We start from the raw sequence: 25,653 nt of genomic DNA, 5'->3' as shown, positions 1-25,653 counted from the left end.
GTGGTAGTGGTCACCGGGCAGCTGTGGAAAGGGGAGAAAGAGCTAGCCAAGGCACCACAGGACAGGGGAGAGGGAGGTCAAGAATCCATCCCTGGGTGGTGCTGAGAGGTAAGAGTGTGGTGACTTGAGGTTCCAGGTGCCCAGCACACGCATGCTCCATTGTCTCATTGAACTTGAGTTACAAAACACAAATGCAAAGCATTGAACTACAAATGCGGGAACCTTTTGAAGACAGGGCCCTGTGCAAGTGCACTTGGTCACCAGCTCATGGAGCTGGCCCAGACCTCAGGTGAGTTTCGTCACCAAGCAAATTTGCGTAACACTGTTCTTTACTGGGCCTAATGATTACAACTGAATACATTTGCTCAAGTAACTGGAGTTAAGCATTCACATGCAATGATATAATGGTGCTTCTCCTCTGTATGAGAGGTGAATTGGACATCTCTCAGCTTAATGGGCTAGTTAGGCCAGAGTGAATGATAGCCACAGCCCCTGGGCACAGAGACTAATCTGATGTAGCTAGTCTGACTCCTGCCAAAGATTTGCTGCCCGGAGCATCTACGCTGTTCTGGTGCATGACTGAGAAATACAGTTGTGTTCTTCTAAGCCCGAAGTGTGTTTTTTTGCCCATTCCTGATTGGTATTAGAAATTTGAGCAAACATCTTTGCCAAGAAAAAGCCCTAAAATACATTTGCATTTAAAGATATTACAAGCAACTTGGTTTTGGAATGTTTGCTTGGCTACCTCAGGATCACAGCTATCTAAATATTAGCTGTTTGGGTATGAGCTGTCTGCTTGGCGAAGGACAGGTTCTTGTATGGCATCACTTTGGAGAATGTTGGAAGAAATGGGAAAGCATATGTTCTGAGCAAGGATGTCGGAGTTCTGATCTGTCAAACATTTTCATGTTTGTCACATCCTAACAGGAGCCTGTTTTCTCTTTCAGACACCCACACACCCACACACATCTGCAAAACACACATTCACATATCTGTTCTGACGTTCTTCACTGACAATGCCAGCCTAGAGTGATAGCTGCTGCCCCGTTGTTCCCTTCCTAACCTTTTAACTCAAACTTGGCCTTTCCCTGTGATTTCAGTAAACCCTCACTCTCCCTACCTAGCCACCTCCAGCTTTACAGTAACATTTTTTCTTTGCACACTTGTTCTCTTTCATATGAAGAGCAAAACCATTTCTACATGATGCACAGCTTATTATACCCACAGGTGTGATTCGCCCAGCCCTTGGCCCTACTTCATTTCTCTGGGCACAGAGGGGATGCTCACTTTTGGCTTTTAATGGTTAACTAGACTCGTCATTGAAAGAGACTTCATCAAACCATCCTAGAGAATAATTGTCTAAATGTTCTGTCCAAAATAGTTTTGTGAGGCCAGATGAGATTACATATGTTATGTTTTCATTTCTGCTAATTGGAGCTGTATCATCTGAGCTAGGAAAAATAGAGGATTACCTTTCCAAGTGAAGATATATCTATAGCCTTAGGACCTTCCTGTAACATCTTCCTCCCAAACCCCCCGCCCCTCCCCACCCCCCCGCAAAAAAAGAGGAAGTTCTGGTTCGTACAGATGGTAACTGCATGTTGTCTGCTATGGGGGTGTATCCTAATCAAGTGAAAGGTTTGGGTCTGTGTAGGTAGCTGTATAGGTCAAGTGCTCGGGTACCATTAAGGATAGCTTCAGGCCAAAGCTGAGGAAAGCCAAGACTGGGGAAAATGCTAAGACATTTTAAAGATTGTTTAGGCCAAGAATAGAATAAGGAATAGACAGACTGCCTCTCAAGACATATTTTGCTGGGTAAAATGGTTAAATACAGGCAATTGCATAGATACAGCCTAATATAAAGGATTAAGGAAAGCTTAACTACTTGGTTTCCATTGTATTCCGTTTTTATCAATCTCATAGAATGATCTTCAAATTATTAAATGTACAATAATCATGGCTAATACAGAACCTGAGGCCCATGATAAAACAAAAGAGAAAGATCTGGTACTTCACACACAGGGCCAGTCGGATCCTAACTCAAAGCAGAAGAGGAGGACAGAGCTCTTGGGGGCAGGCTTGCGCATGCTCAGAATTGTGGGCTGGCAGGGTCAAGTGCATGGGACCAAAACCCAATAAAAGCTTTAGAAAGCCGAAACACAGTGCTACTTCCTCAAATCTCTCACTATTAAGCTGTTGATGAAGGTGGTCTCATGGTACAGGTGTTGCGATTTCCCAACTCTAATGTTCACATTTTTCATTGTTTCCCTTTGTAGCTGTATGAAATTCGAGTTCTGTTTTTTTTTTTTTTTTTGCGGTACGCGGGGCCTCTCACTGTCGTGGCCTCTCCCGCTGCGGAGCACAGGCTCCGGACGCGCAGGCTCAGCGGCCATGGCTCACGGGCCCAGCCGCTCCGCGGCATGTGGGATCTTCCCGGACCGGGGCACGAACCCGCGTCCCCTGCATCGGCAGGCAGACTCTCAACCACTGCGCCACCAGGGAAGCCCCGAGTTCTGTTTTAGTTTCCCACTCCGCTAAGGATATACCGACTCTTGGAAATAGCCTTTCTGTTCCTATATAAGAGTTAACCCTCTAGCTTCCTCTCTCTGCTCCTAAGTGGCCCTGCAGAGTCCCTGCTTCCCGTCCCCAGAGTTCTCCAGGGGCTCTGAGCCCAGCGCTGGGCATCTGGAGGGAAAATGAAGGAAACTGGCCTCACACCTCCCTCCGCTCCTTTCTTGGGTGTTCTGTCACTGTGATGTGGGGTCAGAGGTCAGAGGTCAGGCAAGTCTGCCTTCACCTTTGGCCTTGGGGTCGGGGGTTAAGGCGGCCGGAAGCGCAGGGGCTTCTGGGAAGCGTCTGTGGCTGACGCGGCGCGGCTGTGGGTGCGGCGGCGGCGGCGGCTTCTCCTCTAGCCGGGAAGCGGAGACGAAAGCCCTAGAATAAGGTAAGAAATGCACGCGGCCGCGGACAAGCTGCGCGGAAGGTGAAGCTCGCTCCTTAGGGTCTCAGAGCTGCACGGGGTGGCTGCGGTCCCTAGCCTGTCCTGTCTCATCTCCCACCAGGGGAGCTCGAGCCCTCGATGCTGGGATGGGGTTGTCCCGCTGCTGTCGTCCCAGTGACAGAGCAGCTCGAGTCAACAATTCCACGAACATATGTTAAACCAAATCTCCTCCCTGAGCTGCCCAGCCCACGCGGCCGACCCAAGTGGTTGGAAAGGGCTTTCTTAACTGGGGCCGGTATCGACCTGCCTGCCTGGAACTTTCACCCATAAGTCTACAAAGAAAAAGTTGTCGTCCCCTTTCTCTTGTGGCCCTTTAGCTCTCGCAAACAGCTCACCTAAACCTTTTCTTTAACAGACTAGACATTTCCAGTTCGTTCAAACTGTTTGTTACTCCAGAGGAAAGTGAACTCTGTGCTGCTTTGTGGAATTGCTTCACCCACGTGGTCGCGTTATTTCCCATCCCCTTTTATTGACGCATCAGCATTTTGAATCACTTTTTTGCTAGGTGATATTGCTAAACAGTATTTCCTATGTCAGAGCCACAGATCTAGTTTGGCCATTGAAACCCCAGCTGTTGCTAGCTTTCTCTTGATGCCTGGGCTGCAGCAGGTGTGTTGCAGTCTTGTCTGCAATCAGATCAAGCATTTCCACCTTGCAGATTGATGGTGACATGGTCGAGCTGACTCATCCACAAATGGGGAGAGATTCTGGTTGGTTTTCTTTCTTATTTTGTCTAAAAGTGACTTTTGCACACTCAGTTTGTCTCCTATTTTTGAAACCCAGTAACCTTTTGTGAGAAACTGGGTGGAGGTGGGTGTGGAGAGACGGTTCTCTTGAGGAAGGCATCAGTGTGAAAGTATGGCAGGGTCTTTCTCAAGTATCCTAGCAAGTAGCACAGCTCTTCACTTTTGGAAAAAACTAAAACCTAGCGCTTGGTACCTCTACAGTCAGTAATCTTACTTCATATGGATGAAATAGCGAGTGAACCTGTATGTGCACAGGTGTGGATGAGTGATCTTGAACATTCCTAATGATCTTAGCTGGGCTCCATAGGAAGGGGACAACAGGTACACTAAGTGTGCAGCACGGAGGACATGAAACGATTTGAAATGATGGGTATCAAATCTAGCCCTTGGCTGTTACCTCAAAAATGTGCACAGGTGATTTTCATGTGGGTTGTCTGCAGATCACACCTGGAGAAATGTGGGACTAGGTACCACGAGTCTACTGTTTGGTGTTTTGGAGCCTAGCTTCTATAACAAGTTTGTTTCCTTTGGACCGGTGCGTTTCAAATTGTAGAGTGCGTCAGAATCACCTGAAGGGCTTGTTAGTGCACAGACTGCTGGCCTCACCCTCAGAGATGCTGATTCAGTAGGTCTGAGGCGTAGCATGAAAATTTACATTCCTCACAAGTTCCCAGGTGAATCTGATGCTACCACACTTTGAGAACTACAGCCTTTGACCAAGCCCCTGTCTCATATGCCCTGGTTCCAGTAACCCAGTTCTTGTCTTAATCCTTCCTGAGTCCTTTTAAAAATGCCTTCGAAATAATTCAGTTTCTCTGGACCTAGAGACTTTCTGACTCTCACCAGTTCTCCCAGGAGCTGAAGCTGAAGTAATACCCAGAACCCCAGCACCAGTGACCTCGCTTCCAGACCTCCCTGTTGCTTGTCTGAAATCCTGCTGTGCTATTTCCTTGACGCCAAACTCTCCTTGACCTTGTATGGTAGCTGTCCCTGGACTTCTCTCTCACCGGCTACTCACCTGTCGGGGCTTCCTCATCCGGCTTAGTGTTGAAACTTGCCTAAATACTTCCCTCATCCCAATAAGTCTGTCTGATGTCCTAGCCTCAGCCTCCCACCTGGCCTGGCCCTTGCCCACTGGGCTCCGGTTTTGACACACCATAAATATAGAGTACCTGCCAAGGGAATTGACCTCGTATGGCGTCTTCTCCACCAACAATGCGAGTGACATCATTGGATGATTGGTTGCTTTGAATGATGTTATCGAAAATTATTTCAGCTTCAGTAGAATTTTCATAGTCCATATTGGAAAAAATAGTCTCAGCACGGGTGAACTTCATACGAGTGTTTGAGACAGAAACTCTTCCACAGGGAAATGGCACTAGACAAATGGAAAAAAAAAATTAGCGTTCTGGTATTTCTCATTGGCAAGCAGAACTTGTATTACAAAAATTGAAAATGAGGCCCATCCTTGTCACTTCTGAGAAGTAGGCCCGTCGATATTTTTTAAAAAATCAAATCAATGAATATAGTCTAAAACTAAAAGGTTAATTGAATTATTTTCATGGAAAGTTTTCAAACCCTTCATGAAAAGGACATTTGGCTCAGGAATCCATCATCTTTATGGAAATAAAAGAGGTGTTCCAGAATTGAATTTTGTAAGACTTTTATAAAGTCTAATGACGTTTTGTTTAGTTTCTTTGCTAAAAAGTCTTACTCTCAAGTACTGTCCCTGAATGGAAATCTGGTGCCATGTAACTTTGATTTTAGAATTAGGTAAATGGGATGTCTGCTGCTTATTGTTAACAGGATTTCTTTCTTTCTTTCTTTCTTTTTTTTTTTTTGGCCGCACCACGTGGCTCATGGGATTTTAGTTCCCTGACCAGGGATCGAACCCGGGCCCTCAGCAGTAAGAGTGCAGAGTCCTAACCACTGGACCACCAGGGAATTCCCAGGGTTTCTTTTGTAGACCAGAATGCCTTCTAGATTCCCAGGTGGACTTTAGGTATCCATTGGGGAGGGATTATCATGATTTAATTACCTGTCTGTTGAGTATTAACCAAATAAGTTATTGATATGATTATTACAGCCACATCTACCTGGGCACTGGCCACCTTTTACCTTGGGTTGGTTTATTTCCTAAGGAAAAGAAATCATCTACTGAAACACTGGGGACAACCAGAATGGAAATTTGTAGTCCAGCAAAGTCACCTCACATTTCATTTCTCACTTTCCTTCTATCCACATTCCTTATAACAGACATTTCTATAGCAACCAGCTGCGGCAGAGTATCATGAAGACAGCATGTGGTTGGGAAAACAAGAAATTAGTTCAAAATACTTATGTATAAATATAAATCATCAACAATAGCTAGAGAAAAGGGACCATTACTATTGAAAGGCAGAAAAGCTTATTTTAGGTTTGGCCTATTTATTCTGCTAAAGCTAAGGCTATATTCAAATATAACACTTAATAGTTGGAGGTGGTTCTCCATTTTTTTTCCTCGCTTATAACAGAGAAGGGCTTAAAAGGGTTTAGCTACTATGTATGCTATCTGTCTACACTGGAAGTTAGGTTTCGAAGGTTAAAACAGATATACGCACACACTCCTCCCTCGGTAGGCTAATTTGAAGCAGTGTATGTCAAGAACCAGGTAGAAGGACAGGAGGCAGGCAGGTCCCTGAAGCATTAGAGACTCTTCATTTTAGTGCAGCATGTACACTCTTGGCTTCTGATGCTGCCTTTAATTTCCTCTGCCGGCTGCATTGCTGAGATAGGTATCGAACCCAGTTACAGAGGAATGGTGCGTGATTTAATGTACCAATTTAATAAGATATCAGGCTTTAGAAATGCAAAAGAAATTATATCTAGTTTGCTTCAAAAAGACCCCTCATTTATCAAATGTAATTGGTCCCGCAGAACCTGCTTTTTTCAAAATCCAAGTTTCTACTGCCTTCTTTTTCAGAGAAGAGCAGTATGAGTTTGGAGTGGAGATGCTCTGAACACACCAGTCAGCTGTCAACATGGTGGCATGGTTGGCATGAGTGGGAAACATTGCTTTGTCCACTGCTGTATAGACTGACTGTGCTGATCAGCCTGACACAACTTAAAACAGATGGTTGTCGGAACTGTTGTGATGCCAAGCGTATAAACTCAGCTGAGACCCAAGGATAGGAAATAACTTTCTTGGAGTAAGCCAGACACAACCGGACAGATCATGCTTAAAATTCACTATCCTTGGGCTTCCCTGGTGGCGCAGTGGTTGGGAGTCCACCTGCCGATGCAGGGGACGCAGGTTTGTGCCCCGGTCCGGGAGGATCCCACATGCCGCGGAGCGGCTGGGCCCGTGAGCCATGGCCGCTGGGCCTGCGCGTCTGGAGCCTGTGCTCCGCAGCGGGAGAGGCCACAGCAGTGAGAGACCCACGTACCGCAAAAAAAAAAAAAAAAAAAAAAAAAAAAAAAAAAAAAATCACTATCCTTGTACTAGAAGCCTATCAGTCAATCACGTACGTATCTTTTATGTTATGGGATTACTACATTAATTTGACTTGGGGAATTACAAATAGGCATACAGAAATCACACAAATCGATTGCTTCATGATATAAAGGTCAGAGAAAAAAATCAGACAGAAAAGAATTCAAACTGAAGACAGTTGCAGAATTTCTATTTAAAATGATGATGCATTTTGAAAAATTAATTTGTCCAAGCTACTAGTCTTTTCTATGATTTCAAAAGGAAGTAGAAACAAGTAGGGCATAAAATTATGTAGGTTAGTTATAATGCAAAAAGTTCAAATATGGATTTGGAGAATGTATCTGCCGAGCTTAAAAAAAAACTTATTTAGATTTTGACCTGCTGGTTCGCAGGACTTTTGGTCTTCTGCAAGTCGGTATCCGGCAGTACAGGAACAAACCACCTTGTTATCAGCGCCCTTTTTACAAAACTGCTTGCATCTGCCATTCTTAATGCTGCATGTCGCATCTGAAAGAAAGCAGAATCAACAGCAATAGCATCATGTATTTTTTTTAAAGATTTCTTTGATGTGGACCATTTTTAAAGTCTTTATTGAATTTGTTACAGTATTGCTTCTGCTTTATGTTTTGGTTTTTTGGCCACGAGACATGTGGCATCTTAGCTCCCTGACCAGGGATCGAACCCACACCCCCTGCATTGGAAGGGGAAGTCTTAACCACTGGACCGCCAGGGAAGTCCCAGCAATAGCATCATTTAACATGCATTTCTAAAAAGTACATGAAACTACTGACTCCTGTACAGGTCAGATATAAGCTGGGGGCATTCATAGAGAGAAGTGTGTGAAGCTAAGCTTGAGCTAAGAGTAGGAAAAAAAAGATAAAATTCTTAATAAGGCATAAAAATGGTGGCAGCAATATATGTGATTTGGCATAAAACTGAAGTTGTAGATATACTACTTTCACAAAGTCATAGAGTGCAATGAAAAAAGCTGTTTATTAGAGTATAACATATTCCAAAAAGTACCCAGAATTTTGGAATAAGTTTTCACAAGGTGACTGCACTTATTTAAACAGTAAACAGATCAGTACATAGGACGTTATCAACACCCCAGAAGCTCTCCTGATTCCCCCTTCTGGTCACTGTTTCCTCCTTCCCAAAGTTACCATTACCCTGACTTCTAACAGGGCATTAGTTTTGCCTGTTCACGAAGTTTATATAAGGAGACGTTCCCAATATGTACTCCTCTGTGTCTTTCAGTTAACATTTTGTCTGTGAGCTTCATCCATGTTGTTCTGTATAGCTATAGTTCATCTGCATGCTGTGTAGTATATTCCATTGTATGAATATTACTACCTTCATTCATCCATTTTACTGTGGGTGAATATTTGAGTTGAGTTTCCAGTTTTTGGCTCTTATGTATAATGCTGTAATGAACATTCTTGTACATATCTTCTGGTAACATATGCTTGCATATTTACTGGATATATACTCATGAGTGCAATGATTGGACCATGTGTTCAGGTTTAGTAGATACTACCAAGTAGTCTTCTAAGATAATTGTACAAATTTGGATTCCCACCATCAGCGTATGAGAGTTCCAGTTACTGGATATATGTATTGCGGATATCTTCTCCCACTCTTGACTTACCTTTTCACCCTAAATAGTATATTTTGCTGAATAGAAGTGCCTGGTTTTAATATAATCCAGTTTTTCAAAGCAAACTTGAAGCTGGCTGATGTATGTGTCAACACAAGAGAATGAAATAGGGTCCTTTAAGGGAGCTAAATGCCTGAAACGCTATGTGTTGACAATGATAAGCATTCTACTGGCTCATATTTTCTTTACTCTCCTATACAATCTCCCTTATTAATATAAAATATCTTTCTTTGTCTCATACAATGCCTTTTGTCGGGATTCTGTTTTATCTGACATTAAGATAGCTTTGCCAGTTTCTTTTTGTTAGCATTTACCTGGCAAATGTTTTCCCATCCTTTTATTTTAGCCTCCTGGTAGAGTTTTATTTTAGTATCTCTTTTATCAACAGCATGCAATTAGATTTTTAACTCCAGGCTGAAAATTGTCATTAACCCCAATTCACATTAACTGTGATTCCTGATACATTTGGCTTGTTCCTGCCATCTCATTTTCCATTTTCTAATTTGCGTGCTTTCCCTTTGTTTCTCTGATGCGATCTCAATAACAGGAAGTAGCAGGTTTAGGGCTTGCTGGCTGAGACCTGCTGAGTTAAGAGAAACAGGCTCTGCCCTTGGGCCTATTTCTGTCTCTAGAGCAGCATAGGAACACAGTGAATGGAAGGCACCTTCTCCCTTACCTACAGGCTCAACAGCAGTACAGCCTTCAAGAGAAATGCTCACTTGTCAGTGCAGTTAGAACTTGGAGTTTGAACATGAGTGACTGTGTTAGCCACCTCTTTGTGCACCACCTTAGTCCCCACCAGCCTCACCCACGTCCGTCCCCAGCACCCTGGTGATCAGCTCTGCATGGACATCCGCTGGCCTCGTCCAGGTGCAGCCTTGAATGGCCTGGGCTCAGATCTGCACTGTGTGCCTCTCGCCTCTTAGCTTGGCGTTCCCGGGTTGATGCTGAGGCCTGGGATGCCACGTGACCTCTAGGGGGCCCCAGCGTGTACAGCCTGGTGATGCAGGGGAGTTAAAGCCCCACAGGCTGAAGTATTGACCATCTGGAGAAGGGTGCTGATGGACAGATTCTTTCACCTCTTCTCCCTCCGAGGCTGACTCTCCTGAGGCCAGCTCACGTGGCTTCTTGGAAAACAGTCCCCGGAGATCAAACAGTCAGTTGCAGATGAGGATGGATGACTCCTTTTACTCTTGGTTCTCCTTTCCTTACTGCCTTACTCCCCCATCCCTTACTTTTGCCCCCCTAGAATTGCACACCCTAATAGATAAGCTTGTGTCAGAGACTCTTTTTTCCTGGGGGATTCCAGGCTAACCGAGTGACTATATGGTTTTGGAGTATATTATGGATTTTTGAGTGACAGATCTAAATTTTCTAATTACATTTTACATAGGTAGCATAGGCTAATGTAATGATTCGCTCATGTTCCTTACTGATACTTCAAGAAATAAGGGGAGGCAAATCAACTGTTACTAGGTGGACAAAGGAACCAGCCTGAGCTTTAACCTTCGCTACCAATAATCCACTAAGTGCATGATCCAAAAAGGTGGCACTTGATCCTTTTTATTTATGTATTTATTTTTTAAAGACCTTTCTCCTCACTACTGGTGATTACACTAGTAGTGATTACATCCCTGAGCTCTTCTCATGTTACTAGCAATCATTTCGTTGCTATAAAGCAACACTAGAGTGTTCAGCCAAATCAAATACCACCTGCAGGGAGTGTTCAGTCAATATGAGATTGTGCTGAGTTCACAGAGGTGGGTGGCAGGTGCTGACTACTTTGGTCCAGGCCATGCACAACGGGAATGGGTAAAGTCAGGGTGCTTTTTCCGATTCTGATGCGGCGTCCTTGGCTAGGTAACTAGACCTCTCTGTCATTTTCCTCATTCGTCATTGCTCTTTGCAGCCCAGTGTGTTGCCGCTGTTGCTGTCCTCTGGCTTGGTTTGCACACGCAGTGGGAAATATTGCTGTCCGACCAGCAGTCTTTTGACCTCAGGTAAAGAACTCGAGTCTGGAAAGAGAATAACAGCACGAGGAGTTCCAGTTGAGAGGTCTGTAGTCCTGGACCTCAGGGACAGTCACTGCAGGCCTCATTCATCAATTGCTTCTTGAGCACTCGGACGTCAGGCACTGTGTTGGGTGTGGGTTCTCCCTGGTCCTGGGGCTGATCTCAGTGCCTAGAATATCTGTGGAAGGACATGTCAGAGCATCTGTTCTTCTCCCTCCGTGTCAGCTAGCACAGATACCTCTTTCTAATTCCCCTCATGCCTACTACAAAGTTATCGTGTTCTGCTTCATTTTACTCTGCCTTCATCTTCCCTGGTATATTCAGGGATGGGAAAACCAAAGCTTGGACAAAAGATGTTCTGTTTAACCAGTGTATCACAGAATATGTTGTTGTTAGGCTAAACTCAAGATATTTTCTTTTTTCTACTCCATAGAAATACGCAGTAAATTAGTAGTGTCTGTGACGTGTTAGCGAAACGAAAAATACAAAAAAGTGTTTATATGCTTGATTTTCTTTCCATCCTCTGTTACTGTGGGGAAATGCCTCTTGTACTCTTTAGAAGGGACAGGAATGACCAAGTTCTTATAGACTTTGATTTATCTGAAAAGGACTCAGATGTGATGTGTAGCTGGGCACATACAGTGGTCTTTATTCCAGCCAAAGGGACACAATAGCCAATTAATTGTTCTAACTAGAAAGCGTGCCCTGAATATTTGCACCTCTCTCCCCTGGAGAGGAGCCTGATGAACAAGAGAAGAGGAAAACAGCAAGGATTTAACAGTGGAAATCTCCTTCCCTTTCCGAGACAGGGTGAAGCAAGGGACTTGGGGCCCAGATACTCCATAAACTGTGTTGTTTTTCTAGCGGCTTTTGAGATTAGTTCTTAGTTCAGTTTGAAGCAACAGCTTAAAGGGGAGTTTGTATATGCTTTTGCTTTCCTCTAGTGTCTGAGATAAAGAGCTTTTTGAGAGAATTCCCACTTTGTTCCTGAACTAAGCAAGCTGGGAGGATTTTTCTAAACCTTGATCAGATGGGCTGGGGGAGCTCAAGACACCCTAGAGGCCAGGTGTAGTGGTGGCTGCAGTGTCACTGCAGAGCCCTGACCAAACCAAAACGTGGGGAACCCGAAAGGCCTGAGATGGTGCCCGTTGTAGACCTAGCACTCTTGCTGTGTGGACTGTAGCCTCACACACGTAGCAAAACCTGTTATAGCAGTTTTGTGCTTATAGCTACATTCCTCAGGGCTCTTTGCCTCTTTTAAAGTGTCTTTATTTTTAAACTAAAGACATTTAGGAATATTTAATACCAAACACTCTTTTCAGTTATACTTTGCTACCACATGCCCTTCATTCTTAACAGAGACCAGTTGAGTCGTTCATTCCCTCAGCTCCAATAGTTATATTATTTAAGCTGATACTCCATCAGTTTCTGTAGGTTTCCATGATAGCAGAATCGGATTTATCTAGGTCAATCTGAACTTGAAATTATAACCTTTCAGATGAAAGTAGCACTTCAGAGGTGTTGAGCCAATGAACACACCCATAGGAAAGGGAACCCAGACATCGGTTTGTCCCCATGCTGGGAAGCCTGCAGGAGTGGGAGTCCAAGCCTGGGGTACAGTTCATCCACCTGCATCTCCTTTTTTCTTTTTTTTTTTTAAATGTTTTTGCCCTGCCACCTTTTCTTTTTCCTATCTTCTATTCCTTTTTATCTTTTGGATCTCAAAGGAAGATGATCAATGGATTTCTCTTTAGCACTGAAAGGATTTCTGAACAGCATTAGAGATGACTTTTTCCCTTCTCAATAGGACAAGTGCAGCTGCTGCGTTTCATTTTGTTTTATGCCCTTTTCATCTGTGTGTCAGGTGGGTTGCCATAACGCCTTAATAGAGTCTTGCTAATTTTCTACTCTTTGCCCTTAGTCATGTAGCCTGTGGTGTTAGTCATGTAGCCTGTGGTGTTAAATTCTTTCCCTAGGACTGCATCTCTATTCTTCTGGAGTTTCAGAGGAGAAAGAGAACCCGTCATTAGCACTGTATGCTTTTCACAATCAGATACCAGTAATCCTGCATCCAGAGGTAATAAACAAGTAGGTAAAGGACTTTGGGGTTTACTGTTCCAGTTGCCAAAATCTCAGAACAAAAAGATTCTAGGATATGCAAAGAAAAGATGCACAATGATCCTAGATTTTCTATGTAATTCTTTCAGCGTAATCAGTATAGTCAAATTCAGGAATGAGTTTTGATTTTTGTCAACAAATTTCATATGTGAAGTGGTTCGTATGCGTGGAGAAGTGCCTAGTATATGGGAGAATTGGCCTTCCCATACCCCAATTCTTTACTTAGTTGACTTCCACTGCTTTTGTTGATAGCAATTTAGTCACGAGTTCTAACAATTTTATGGGTCAGTTTTCTTTGTGTTTTGTGGGTAGCAGTTAGAAGAATGGGTTTTGGCCAAACCAACTGAAGTTCAAGTCCTGGCTCAACTGTTTACTGCTTCTGTGATTTTTGAGCTGTTTGAGCTGCACTTTTCTCATTTGCGTAGAATGGAGAGGATAATGGTGCTGACTACATGTGGTTGTATTGAGGATGAATATGCTAATGGAACATCATTACCACTTCCTACTAGCTACCAAATCTTACTATTGTTCTTCATCTAGTTTCTTGAGCACATCCTGGAAACTATGACTGCAGATAAAATGAATGTTTATAAGCTTTGAAAGTATGTTTTATACAATGGAATATTATTCAGTCTTCAAAAAGAAGGAAATTCTGTCATAATCAACAACATGGATGAGCCTGAAGGACATTATGGTAAATGAAACAAGCCAGTCTTAGAAGGACAAATGCTGCATGATTCCACTTATATGAGATGTCTAAAAATAGTCCAACACATAGAAGCAGAGAATACAATGGTGCTTGCCAGGGGCCAGGGGGAGGGGAAAGTGGGGAGTTGTTGTTTAGCAGGTATCAAGTTTCAGTTATGCAAGAGGAATAAGGTCTAGATGTCTGCTGTACCGCATAGAGCCTAGAGTTAGCAGTACTGTATCATACACTTCAAAATTTGTTGAGTGTAGATCTCATGTAAATGGTTCTTTACCATAATTTAAGAGAAAATTATGATACATACACATTGCATTTTCCAGTTGCATCTGGTTTCAAAGGGAAATTTTGAACCACGAGTAATCCAAAGTTAGTTACTTACCTAATTCACAGTTTTTTCCTTCAAATCCAACTTGACACCAACATTCATAGGAATTAATGTCATCCTTGCACAGGCCACCATTTAAACATGGATTGGACTCACACTGATCTCCATCTTCGAGATAGATTAAGAAGTTGAATTAGCAGATCCATTGCTTAGAATGCTTAGTCTTCCCTGCACAGACTCATGGAGAGGGGAGCCTGATTTTAGGGTCAGAGCAAGACTGCTGACCTGGAAACCAGCTGCTTATGGGATGTCCCTGTCTTCCTAAGTTTCTAAAAACAAGTAAAGGTTCTTAGGCTAACACTGTCCTAGGAAATGGCCCCGAGGAAGGCATGTACATTGTTTATGTAACTGAAGGGAGGAGGAAGAGGGAAAAGAACGTCTGAATATAGAGATGTACTCTATCAGCAGAGTGTGAGAAGAATTTTCAATCCTTCCTTATCGAACGATGATATAGTTAATTCTCAATGAAATCACATTGCTTCAACAATCATCTATGTGTTGTACAAGGCTTGCTCTGTCACAGGTCTTGTAGAGCAAGCTGAGCTAGGTAACAGCAACTCCACTCATGAGCTTGGTAACAGATAGCAACTCCACTCAGGGACCTGGCAGCCTAGGCATGGCGCACATGCATCCACTTCCTCATCTTATCACTTCACTTTTTTTTTTTTTTTGCGGTATGCGGGCCTCTCACTGTTGTGGCCTCTCCCGTTGCGGAGCACAGGCTCTGGACGCGCAGGCCCAGCGGCTATGGCTCACGGGCCCAGCCGCTCCGCGGCATGTGGGATCCTCCCAGACCGGGGCATGAACCCACGTCCCCTGCATCGGCAGGCGGACTCTCAACCACTGCGCCACCAGGGAAGCCCCTATCACTTCACTTTTAAGCAGAGTATGCAGTGATCATTCCAAACAGTACAAAAGATGCTTTACTCCTGAAAGATATTCTACTGTCTGTGATTAGGTCCCAGATGGTTTGGTAAAGTGAGAAACAACTTTCAATACAAAGAATTAAAAAAGAAAAAGTTCTGAAAATGTGCTTTATTTATATATAGATTGGCTATGTTTCCTTCCCACCTTTCCTGAAGTTTCTACATTTGCAGAGTTCTGGAGAGCCTTTGAGAATACTGGTCATCAGAAAACAGCAGGAAGGAATAGGTATAGAGGGGAAGGGTCAGGATGTGGAGGGAGCCTTTAAGTCTGGTTTCTGAGAGCTCTGCCTCCATCCGTACTTCTAAGGAAGCTTCAGGAGAAAGGGATGCATAGAGCCAGAAGGGAGGCTGGTGTGCACTGTGAGCTGAGAGAGAGCCCTGAAGAAAACTGGGAGCAAGATCAGCAAGGCTTAATGTATGAGTAACAAAAGAGTAAGTGATAAAGATGGTGTAAGAATAAAACAGTGAACGAAAGGGGGCAATTTAAGAGAAATTTCTAATGGTCGTTCATATTTTAGAGCCAAGCTCCGTGACATCTAGTGTGTGGCCCCCTGCCTGCTCTAGGGACAGCAGGAGAGTGTCTGTCGTGCTCGCTGTCAGGAGCATGTGTCTAGGTCCCACTGGCTGGGGGTTAGCACCCCTTTCTTAGGAATAGTCCCTCTCTGGAAAACTGCTTGTTGTAAAAATTAGACCTTGCCCCCTCTGTCCCTTGGTCCAGTGTGCTTTTGCACAGATACTTCAGTTTGTTCCAATTCTATAAAAACAAAATACGTTATCTCTGGTTTATTATTATTGATGTTCAGAACTGGTCCAAAAAAACGAGCCACATTTGCACTTTATATTACAGACCAACGGAGCTGAATTATTTAGGATGTTTCACTGAAAGGCTCTGGGCTTGCAGCCAACTACACAGCAACTCATTTGCTGAGACATATCTTTAAAATGAGTGTCATTTCATCCCGCATTTAGTCCTCCTTTGGGTGCTTGTCTGTGTGTACTTCGGGCTGAAGCAAAGCCACAGACTGTAGGGGTCAAAGACAACAAGGGACAAGACCTTGCCAAGTGAGAGCTTCCTGTTTAAGCCTACCAGGTGGTGGTTTAATGAATAACTGCATTTAGATTTGAAGGCCGGGAGGGGTAATAGAGAAAGTGGGGATTGGGCAGTGGAGAATTTGGCTGCTCTTCTGGGCTCCATGACTCCCTAGCTGGGTGACCTTTGACAAGTCATTTAACCTCCCTAAATCTCAGTTTCTTCTTCTGTAAAATGAGGTTCATAGTGCTTTGCTCACAGGGTTGGTGTGAGGATTAAAGGTGACAGGCACTCTGTAAAGGGCTGGGCAGATGCTGGTTAATGTGGTTGGGTGATGTTTCCTCTTCACCAGGCTCCTTACTTGGTGAGATGATGGAAGAGAGTAGGGCAGGAGTGAGGGGCCTGCGACCCTACCATGTGAGAAAGCCCATACAGGGAGAAACAGCATAGACTATTTTGGGGGGGTTGGGAATCTCGACTGCAAAGTGAAAAGAAGCCGTGGAGTTGGGTTTTCTTTTTCTCTTTTCTTGTTTTTTTATTTTTAGCAGACAAAGCAGTAGTGACAGTGTAAAAAATTAATAAACGGAAACCTCAGTTAAGTAGAGTCAAGAGGGACTTCCCTGGTGGCGCAGTGGTTAAGAATCCGCCTGCCAGTGCAAGGGACACGGGTTCGAGCCCTGGTCCGGGAAGATCCCACATGCCGCGGAGCAACTAAGCCCGTGCGCCACAACTACTGAGCCTGTGCTCTAGAGCCCGCGAGCCACAACTACTGAGCCCATGTGCCGCAACTACTGAAGCCCTCGCGCCTAGATCCCGTGCTCCTCAACAAGAGAAGCCACCGCAGTGAGAAGCCCGCGCACCACAAGGAAGAGTAGCCGCCGCTCGCCGCAACTGGAGAAAGCCCGCCTGCAGCAACGAAGACCCAACGCAGCGAAAAATAAATAAATAAATTTATTTAAAAAAAAAGTCAAGAGACTGGAGGGCAGAGCTCTCATGCCCTATGACAATAGCAGAGCCCAACGGGAAGAAGACAGTCTCCTTTCTTGGCAAGGACTAAGCCAATGAAAAGCCAGGGACTCTTTGTTTACTGTAGCCCTCCTTACTTCCTTTTCCCCTCTCTGAAGGAGTTGTCTGTCCCCTACCATGCAGGGACTTGGACGTGGCTCATGGTGGTTGTAGACCCTGAATTGCAATTCTCTGCTGATCCTGAATAAACCCATCTTTGCTGGAGTCTGTTTGTTTCAGGTCAACAACAGAATCATGCCCTTGATGTTTTCCAGGTATCTTTACCTGAGTTACAGTAAACAACACAGCCTGTGACCTAGAAGTTAGGGAGCCAACTTCAAAATATGGTGTTTAAGAGGTACTGATGAACCTCTACTCACAGGTGGGGGGCCAACTGGGTGGGGGGGTGGGCAATGAAGGGACCATGAGAGTTTAAATGCAGCCAGGAATGTTTGGGGAGGAAAGGTAGAAATTGATTTGCTTTAAAATACAAGATTCAAAATTTTAAATAGATTAGAAATAGAGAATAAAAAGACTTGTTTGGACTAACTGTAGGGCAATACCTTAGTAGAGAGTTGGCGTGGTAGCATTCATTACTAAGAACGAGGAAAGGCAGATAAAGCAAATGTAACAGAATGGACCTCTTCTTCCCTCATGATTTAAAAACAAAGTGGAGAAATTATGAGTTACAAGAGTATGAATAAGTCCATTAGTGTCTACAGAATAGAATCTGGGAAAATAGAACTGATGGAATTCAGTGAATTGGCTGTCCAGGTTAGTTTCTGTCCATGCAAATAGTCTTAGGTAAATCAAGCTGGGAAAGTTACACTGCCTCAAAATCCTGCTGCTGGATTTTAAATTAGTTTTAAAACTTAGTTGTCATTAAAGTTTTGACTTTTCCTCCTTTTGGTCAATTCATTCAACAAATATTTACTCAGTGCTTCTGTACCAGATACTGTTCGAGGTACTAGGACTACATCAATAAACAAAACAGTTGAATACCCCTGCCAACATGAAGCTTACATTCTAGTGAGGTGGGAGACATAAATAGTATACATAAGACCATTATATGATACCTCAGTGGTGAAAAGTGCTATGAAAAATAATAGAGCAGGATACGGTGTCTAAAGTGTTGGGGCTATGGGGGGGCAGGTTGAAGTATTAATAGATGATCAAGGCAGGCTTCATTGAGAGGGTGACATTTGGGTAAAGACCTGAAGGAGGTGAGTGAGTGAGCCTAGGGGAACCTGGCAGAGGAACCTTCCACAGTAAAGGAACAATCAGGTCTAAGACTTTGAAATGGAAGCATTCCTAGAGCATGCAAGGAGCCGCAGCAGCCCAGGATGTGTGAGGAGGAGAGGAGGTCAGAGGGGCAGCGGGGAGGGAGGGGCTGGGCAATCAGGAGGGCCTTGCAGGCCGCCAGAAGGAGGAGCACTTTTAAGCAGTAGACATGTAAGTCAGTCAGCATTCTCTGATTCTCTGCTGAGGATGGCAAACTCTCATTCAGTCCCAGATGCAATTCTCTTTGGTCTCTCCCTTCCAGATTCCTGGGGTGGAACGATGTTCCTTTTGAAGCCCTAGGAAGAAGTAAGCGTATCTGCCAGAGGATATCTCCCACGCTGGCATAAACCTGGAGTCTCTCACCATTCAATTTTGGGTAAAAAGAGTTGGACTTATTTTTCTGAGCCCTTTTGACACAGTTTAATATATTATCTGTTTACACAGAAGAAAAAAATACATAATTCTCAAATGTTTCGTATACTAGAGGATAAAATGAATTGCTTACCAACATATTGCTTCCAAAATTCAGTCTATAACGAAAAAGAAGACAAGTTAATGGTACTATTTAAAATGTTTTCGATTTGATTCCTTCTCTATTATAACATTTGTAAAACACGTGTATGTATAGATATTTTAAAATTCCAAAGAGAAGTATGGTCCCCCCACCTTTTCTTTTTAAAGGTTTTCTATTCTTTGCTCTGCATCTGAAGGATGTTATGTGGAAATACTCACAGTTTTCTCAGTGTTCTCAAAAACTTCTCGTGCTTCTTCAAAACTACACTTTTCTTCTATACATTCTCTCTCAAGGTTCCCTCGAACAAACTCTTCCAATTTACCTGAATTATACCTCTTTGGCCGATTCAGAATTTTGGTGGCATTTTCACGATCAAGAAAAACTGAAATTTAAAAGAAAAAGAAAACATCATGAAAATTAAATACATCTCTTAAGAAAGGCTTTCTTTTTAATCCAAGTAATCCCAAAGCCAATTTATCTTTGGGGCATGGAGCCAAAATCTATGATGTTCTCATGGCACTGTATACACATGGAGATTTAGGAATTAAAATTCAATTTTACTCTTAGTCAAGAGAACTCTGGTAATGAGAGGTCAGATTTTCAATCATATTTGAATTTACTCTGGATGAAAAGGAAAGTTCTGAGATAAGCAGTTAACTTCACACTTTGTCATCATTTGAAAATAACTAATTGCAGATCCTTGCAAGGTGATCCATCACGCTGGCCGGGCTGTGCTTACAGGACGCAGTTGCCCAAATGACTTTGGAGCACATTTCCCTTGGAAGAGCAGAAGCCTAAATGCAACCCTGCTGTCTCTCACTAGATATTAAAGAAAAACCACTGCATTCATGTTTTTTTAACCTTCAGACTCACAGCACCTTAAGTTGGCACGTGTTCTAGGAATACCAGTGACATAAGTCTTTCTCTGGGATTCAGGATGTGGTTTATTTTAGCTCTGACTGTCTAGCCTGTTAGGAATGCACTCCTGAACTCTGGGATTGAGGTCCCTAACCTAATTCTCCACCCCAGCCCCTCCCCGCCACTCTCCATACCTCAGTCTCTTCTTTCTGTTTCACTCTCTGTCTCTGTGCGTGTTTCTCTCTAGATAGACAGATATAGATGTAGTATCTGTATCTATAACTAATAACAGGAACTCAAGAAGCTGCCTGGAGTTATTCCTTTCTTCTAGAGAGTGTCTGATACCATCTCAACAGGACGAGGTGTTTATAACGTGAACTCTCCAGGGCATTTTGGGACTGTTTTCTCATTAGCGCCAAAAAAAAAAAAAAAAAAAAAGAAAGGAAAAGAAACAAACCGAAGTTCCTTATTTCCATTGCAGCTGTTCGCTTTATGGAGCCTTCTAGTCCCTTAACAGCCTCTCACTTTTCTCTTGCTCTTCAAGTCCCCTTGGGCTTTACTTTTTCCCTGAATTTAGCTTAGACTTTTTCTCTTCAACTCTTCCCTTGCCAACCTTCTCAGTTCCCTTCACCCCTTCTTCAGTGCTGCAATACCCCGCAATCCCAACCACTAGGTCAGTGCCGCCAGCTGCCTCTTCCTTCCCTTCCCAGGCAGCCAGGCGCCCTGGGAGAAAGCCACAAGCTGCAATTGGGTGCCACGGCATATCGACACCTCCCAGCCTCCACCAGGCCCTCCTCTCTGCTTGCCAGTTCATGTGCTTGGCCCTGGGCGCTCCTACAGTAGCATCTGTGTCTGTATCCATTTACAGTGTGGTCTAGTGGAAAAATAGGGGTTTGGAGTCAGAGCAGACACACCTGGATTTGAATCACATGTCTACCAGCTATTGGCAGTGAGATCTCAGGCAGGTCACATAAACTCTGCAGCTTAACTTTGTCAAGTGTAAATGGGTATAACAGTAGTATCATCAGACTGTCTACCTCCCAGCGTTGCTGACAGGATCAGTGAGATAATGTGTACAGGCTGGTGTATGTTGGTTTTCTCTCTTCCTTTCTACTCCTCTGTCTGGTCTGCCTCCCTAATTTTCTCAATTCCCTTTTTATTTAATGCACTTTTCTGTGGCTCTTTCTCTTCTTTACCGCCATCCATGTAATGAAACGACTACTGTCAGGATCAGCAATGACCTCCTAAAGGGTAATTTTGAGCTTCTGTATTTCCTGCCTGCTCTGAAACATTTCTAATTGTTGATCTTTCCGTCTTCAGGGTGCTCTTTTCATGAAATCACTCTCTCCTGGTTCTCCTCTTCGCTCTGATTCTTGTTATTCATCCACCACTTGCATCCATTCATTCCCCTTCTTCTGCTTGCCCCTTATATGTTCAGAGTTCTCCCAGGCTCCAGCCTCCAGCTTCAGCCTTGTCCCTCTTCACTCCATACATCCTTGCTAGGGCCAGGGCTGGGGTGAGGTAAACAAGGCCCCTAGGGCACAGAATCTACGGAGTCACTCTCTCTCAGTGTGTGCAAGTATGTTTATGCCCTGCTTGCCTCACCCTAGTCCAGCCCCGACTCAACACAATTTTCTGAGCACTCACTACTGCCAGGCACTGTACTAGGTGCCACAAGATCCATGCTCACTCCCTGGATCCTCACACACGTGGTTGTAACTACTGTCTATAGGACAGTGAGTTCCGAATATCCATCTCCAGTCAGATATATCTTCGGAATTCCAGATTGTCTTTCTTTGTAACTGTCCATTGTCATGTGGCTGATAAGAGCTGATGTTTATTTAATGCTTCTGATGTGCTGGACAATGTGCTTGGTGCTTTGCATCCATTATTTCATTCCCTTCTCACGGCAGTCCCATGAGAGAGGTGCTGTCGTCTCATTTTCGTAAATCAAAAACTCGGAGGTTCAGAGAGGTTAAGTGATTTGCCCCAAGTGATATATTAAAGTGTCAGAGCCAGAATTTAGACATTGGCAGTCAGACCACACAGTCCATGCTCTTAGGCACTGTGCTGTATCCCAAATGCTCAAGACATGGTCTTTCCACTTCCTCTAAACCCGTTCCCCTTCCATACCCAGGTGGTTAAGTCATATCATTTTTACTTCCTCAGTGTCACTTGCATTCCATTCCCTCTTCTCTGTCTGTACAGCTAATGTCCAGGTTCAGGCCCTCATGCCTTCCCTGGAGGATTACAGTAGCCTCAAGACTGGTCTCCCCTTGTCTGGCCGCCCCTTCCTCACACAGGTCATGAAAATGTTGCCAGGCTGAGCAGCCTGAGTCAGCCATCAGTGGTATTCATGTTTACACTTCTGATGACTCCACATTGCATTCCGTTGTCCAAACTCCTTCATTTAGGGCCTTCCTTATCTGATGACCTGACCCTGCCTCACCTGTCGTATTCAATATTGAAAACATACTTAGTTCCTGAAAGACCTCACATTCTTTGTGGATCTGGATCTCTGCACGTGAGTGATCCTCTCTTCACAGGATGACCTAGATCAGTCATTTAAGGAGAGAGTACCTACTTATTCTTTAAGACCCAGCTCAAAATATGGTCTCTCTGTCAGTGTCTCCCCAGTTAATGTGTTCCTTTCTCTGTGCCCCTTTAGCAGCTGGTATACATCTCCTCATGTTATATTGAAATCTCTCAGCTGACCTCATGGTACTTTAGGTCAAAGAGGGAATCTGGTTTATCCCCAAGCCCCTAGTACCTTGCCACAGTACCTGGCACCGTAGTAGTCACCTAGTTTTGTAAAGTTTTGTAAAGTGTGTGGACTGAAGCTGTCTTTCGTTTATTTCATTCATTCATTCTAAATGAAAGACAGGTTGGGTCCATATGCTTTACAAAACTGAATTGGTTTTATGGAACACATTTGATTTCAAAATTCTAAATTGATACAATAATATCTAAGGGCAGCAGCCATGAAAATGCAACATCTCAGAAAATCATTCATAGAAACTGCTTTTAGAAGCCAGTGGTGGTTCAGCAGTAGAGGAGAGCACTGCATCAACACTGTCCGTCCTTAGGGAAGGCGCCTTGGTGCTCTGCTCAAGGACCTATTATCTCTGACTAAGGTGACTCTGGAATCACACTGCCTTTCTCCTCACCATTGTCTGAGGGTCATATATTTAACCTCCCTTTGGGCTTATCTCTTCTAGTCATTATTTCCCAAGCTGTGAAATCCTAGTCCTTCTTTTTTTCTCTGAATCTATCCTTTTTCCTACATCTGAGGTTTCAAGGGGGCAGCAGTCCTCTTAAAATTTACTCCATCATCTCAGCACTTATCTTGAAGGAAGGGTTTGGATCCTTTGTCCTCCTAGATTTCACACTGATGAGATGTGTGTAAAGACGTAGCATTCTGTCCTACTTTGTGAGTGTTCACGCTGAATTTCTTTATTGTTTGACTCTAGCCAGTTTGCTGGCTTGATTTAACCTCTGCATTCTCGCACCATTATTTCTGCATTTCAGTGTGACATCATGTCTGGAGTGGGAACCTCGGGCCAGTCTGCTTTCTGGGGATGCTTAGGGTTGGCACCCCTGATCCTCCACTGTCAGCTACTAGATTTGATCATAATAGGTTGACAAGTAAGTGTGATAAATGCTTCCTGTGAGAACATGCTGTTTGTCTAAATGGGGTAATTTCTTCCCTATGTGCCTGCCTTTGGGGAATGCATAAAGTCAGTAAAGTTGTGAAAAAAAACCAAGTGATGTAAATTGCTTTAACTAAGTTCCTACTCGACATCAATTCTTGTACTTGCTTTGCTGTCCTAAGAGCTCAAGTGAGTACTGAGTTTCCCCCTGTATTAACTCCGAGATGTTTAGAATCAGACAAAATAATTTCTTCCTCACCCATGGAAAACTTCAGTGATAAATAACAACTTACTAATGAAAGGTTTGTATTTTAACTAAAACTTTCAATTGAAGGTATATAATTTTATAGACTAAAAATTAGAGGCATGACTCATTAAATAGTTATAAAGTTTTGAATCACATCATGTCTTAAAATCAAACTTTGTGTGTAAATAAAACCATTGTTTTTGCTTTAATGTTTCCCATTTTGATTTCAAAATAATGAGTTAAAACCCCACAAAATGACAGTTAATTTTTTCTCCACATTCGGCTGTTTCCTTGTTAAAACATTTCCCCCTTTTATTTACTTTTTTAACCAAGGAGATGACTTTTCCAAGGAATTACATTGTCAAATTATAAGCCCAACAGTGTCCATTAAAAAAATGTACTATAAACATTGTAAATCTATTTAGTTTTAAAAATGAGGAAGAACCAGCACCAGAGAACTAGTACTCACCAACCCACATGCTAACTAGTAGAATCTTAAACATTGTGGTCAAATCCTGTAATCATTATTTAATGAAGAAGACAGCCCCAGACGTTTCTATATCTAAAAGCCAAGCACATTGAATGTATCTTTATAAAGGAAACAAACCTGTACATTCAGCACTGAGTAGATATCCTAAAAGGCAGATGGTGACGAGGCCCGGTGATTCTGCCATGATCATGTTCAGGCACCGCATAACCTTTGCTAGTAGATTGTGCAAGTAGCAAGGTTGACAATTGTTCCAAAGTACAAGCTGAGCTGTATTTACTTCTGGGAAACAATGTCCATCTCCCTCAGTGGGTCTTTGGGCTGTTTCCGATGTCCTCTTGGGTTAAATGAAGAGAGGAGGCAGTGGCCATTGTTAAACTTCACCTCTGATTCCATGGGCTTCTGTCACTGTGGCTGATCTGAGGCTGAAACAGGAAGTGACCCATCATTAGAATAGGGGGAGGTATAATGTGGCTGCAGTTGCTGTGGCAGCAAAATTCATCATAGGATCCATCTTATCCTTGTCAGGGAGCGTTAATGTCTTATAGTTGAAAGGTAAAGAGATGGAAAGAATGAAGTCATTTTGTCACCCACCTTAAAACGTCACCACTGCTGATAATCTCGAGTCACCTGGTGGATCCTTTATGTTCCTCCTCGTAACAAGGAGCTTAGAAACTTTGTTGTGCTGTGTACCCATATGGTGAAACATATGGGTCCTGTCTCAGAACACATGTATGTATATGCATATATACTTATGTATAGAAAATAAATGTTATAAATATTATTATATAGTAGTTCATATTGATATACCACTTCACATGTAATATAAAAAACTCATAATAGTATACCAACATTTACCTACCATTCTTTGTGCTGTTGTGATACATTTTATTTCTAAATTAAAAAAAATTTTTTTATTGGAGTATGATTGCTTTACAATGTTGTGTTAGTTTCTGCTGTACAATGAAGTGAATCAGCTATATGTATACCTATATCCCCTCCCTCTTGGACCTCCCCCTCCCATCCCACCCATCTAGGTTGTCACAGAGCACCGAGCTGAGCTTCCTGTGCTTTATAGCATGTTCCCACTAGCTATCTTTTTTTTTTTTTTTTTTTTTCGGTACGTGGGCCTCTCACTCCCACGGCTCTCCTGTTGCGGAGCACAGGCTCCGGACGCGCAGGCTCAGTGGCCATGGCTCACGGGCCCAGCCGCTCCGCGGCATGTGGGATCTTTCCGGACCGGGGCACGAACCCGTGTCCCCTGCATTGGCAGGCGGACTCTCAACCACTGCGCCACCAGGGAAGCCCCTAGCCATCTATTTTATGCATGGTAGTGTATATATGTCCATCCTGATCTCCCAGTAAACCCTATATTACCTTATTCTGCCTCAAGCAGTCAACAGTCTTTCAAAGAAATTTAAAAATGGGGAAAGATTTTATATTTAGTCACATTTTCTTCATTTCTTTGTGAGGACCCAAATTTCAGTCTGTTACAGTTTTTCATTATTGTGAAGAATTTTCTTTAATAATTTTGATAGCGTAGGTCATCTTTTGATGA

At 43.4% G+C, this 25,653-nt stretch overlaps 1 protein-coding gene across 2 annotated transcripts in view; it reads right to left on the bottom strand.

The window, feature by feature from the left end:
• F9 (coagulation factor IX) overlaps positions 1-24,395 on the bottom strand; it is a gene marked incomplete at both ends in the record, with an annotated part of 28,153 nt that extends 3,758 nt beyond the window's left edge. Inside the window, 6 exons of one of the 2 annotated variants that reach the window (XM_079911316.1) lie at positions 4,920-5,125; positions 7,598-7,726; positions 14,092-14,205; positions 18,845-18,869; positions 19,072-19,235; positions 24,216-24,395. In XM_079911316.1, coding sequence (XP_079767442.1) covers positions 4,920-5,125; positions 7,598-7,726; positions 14,092-14,205; positions 18,845-18,869; positions 19,072-19,235; positions 24,216-24,303 — 726 coding nt within the window. The remainder of the gene's footprint in view (positions 1-4,919; positions 5,126-7,597; positions 7,727-14,091; positions 14,206-18,844; positions 18,870-19,071; positions 19,236-24,215) is intronic. The other variant, XM_079911317.1, reaches the window with a different exon arrangement.
• Between the last annotated feature and the right edge of the window lie 1,258 nt (positions 24,396-25,653).

Source organism: Stenella coeruleoalba (genome assembly GCF_951394435.1).
Source record: "Stenella coeruleoalba genome assembly, chromosome: X".
NCBI lineage: Eukaryota > Metazoa > Chordata > Mammalia > Artiodactyla > Delphinidae > Stenella > Stenella coeruleoalba.
Note: the sequence above shows the minus strand (reverse complement) of the source record. Positions and strands in the feature narration are given on the sequence as shown.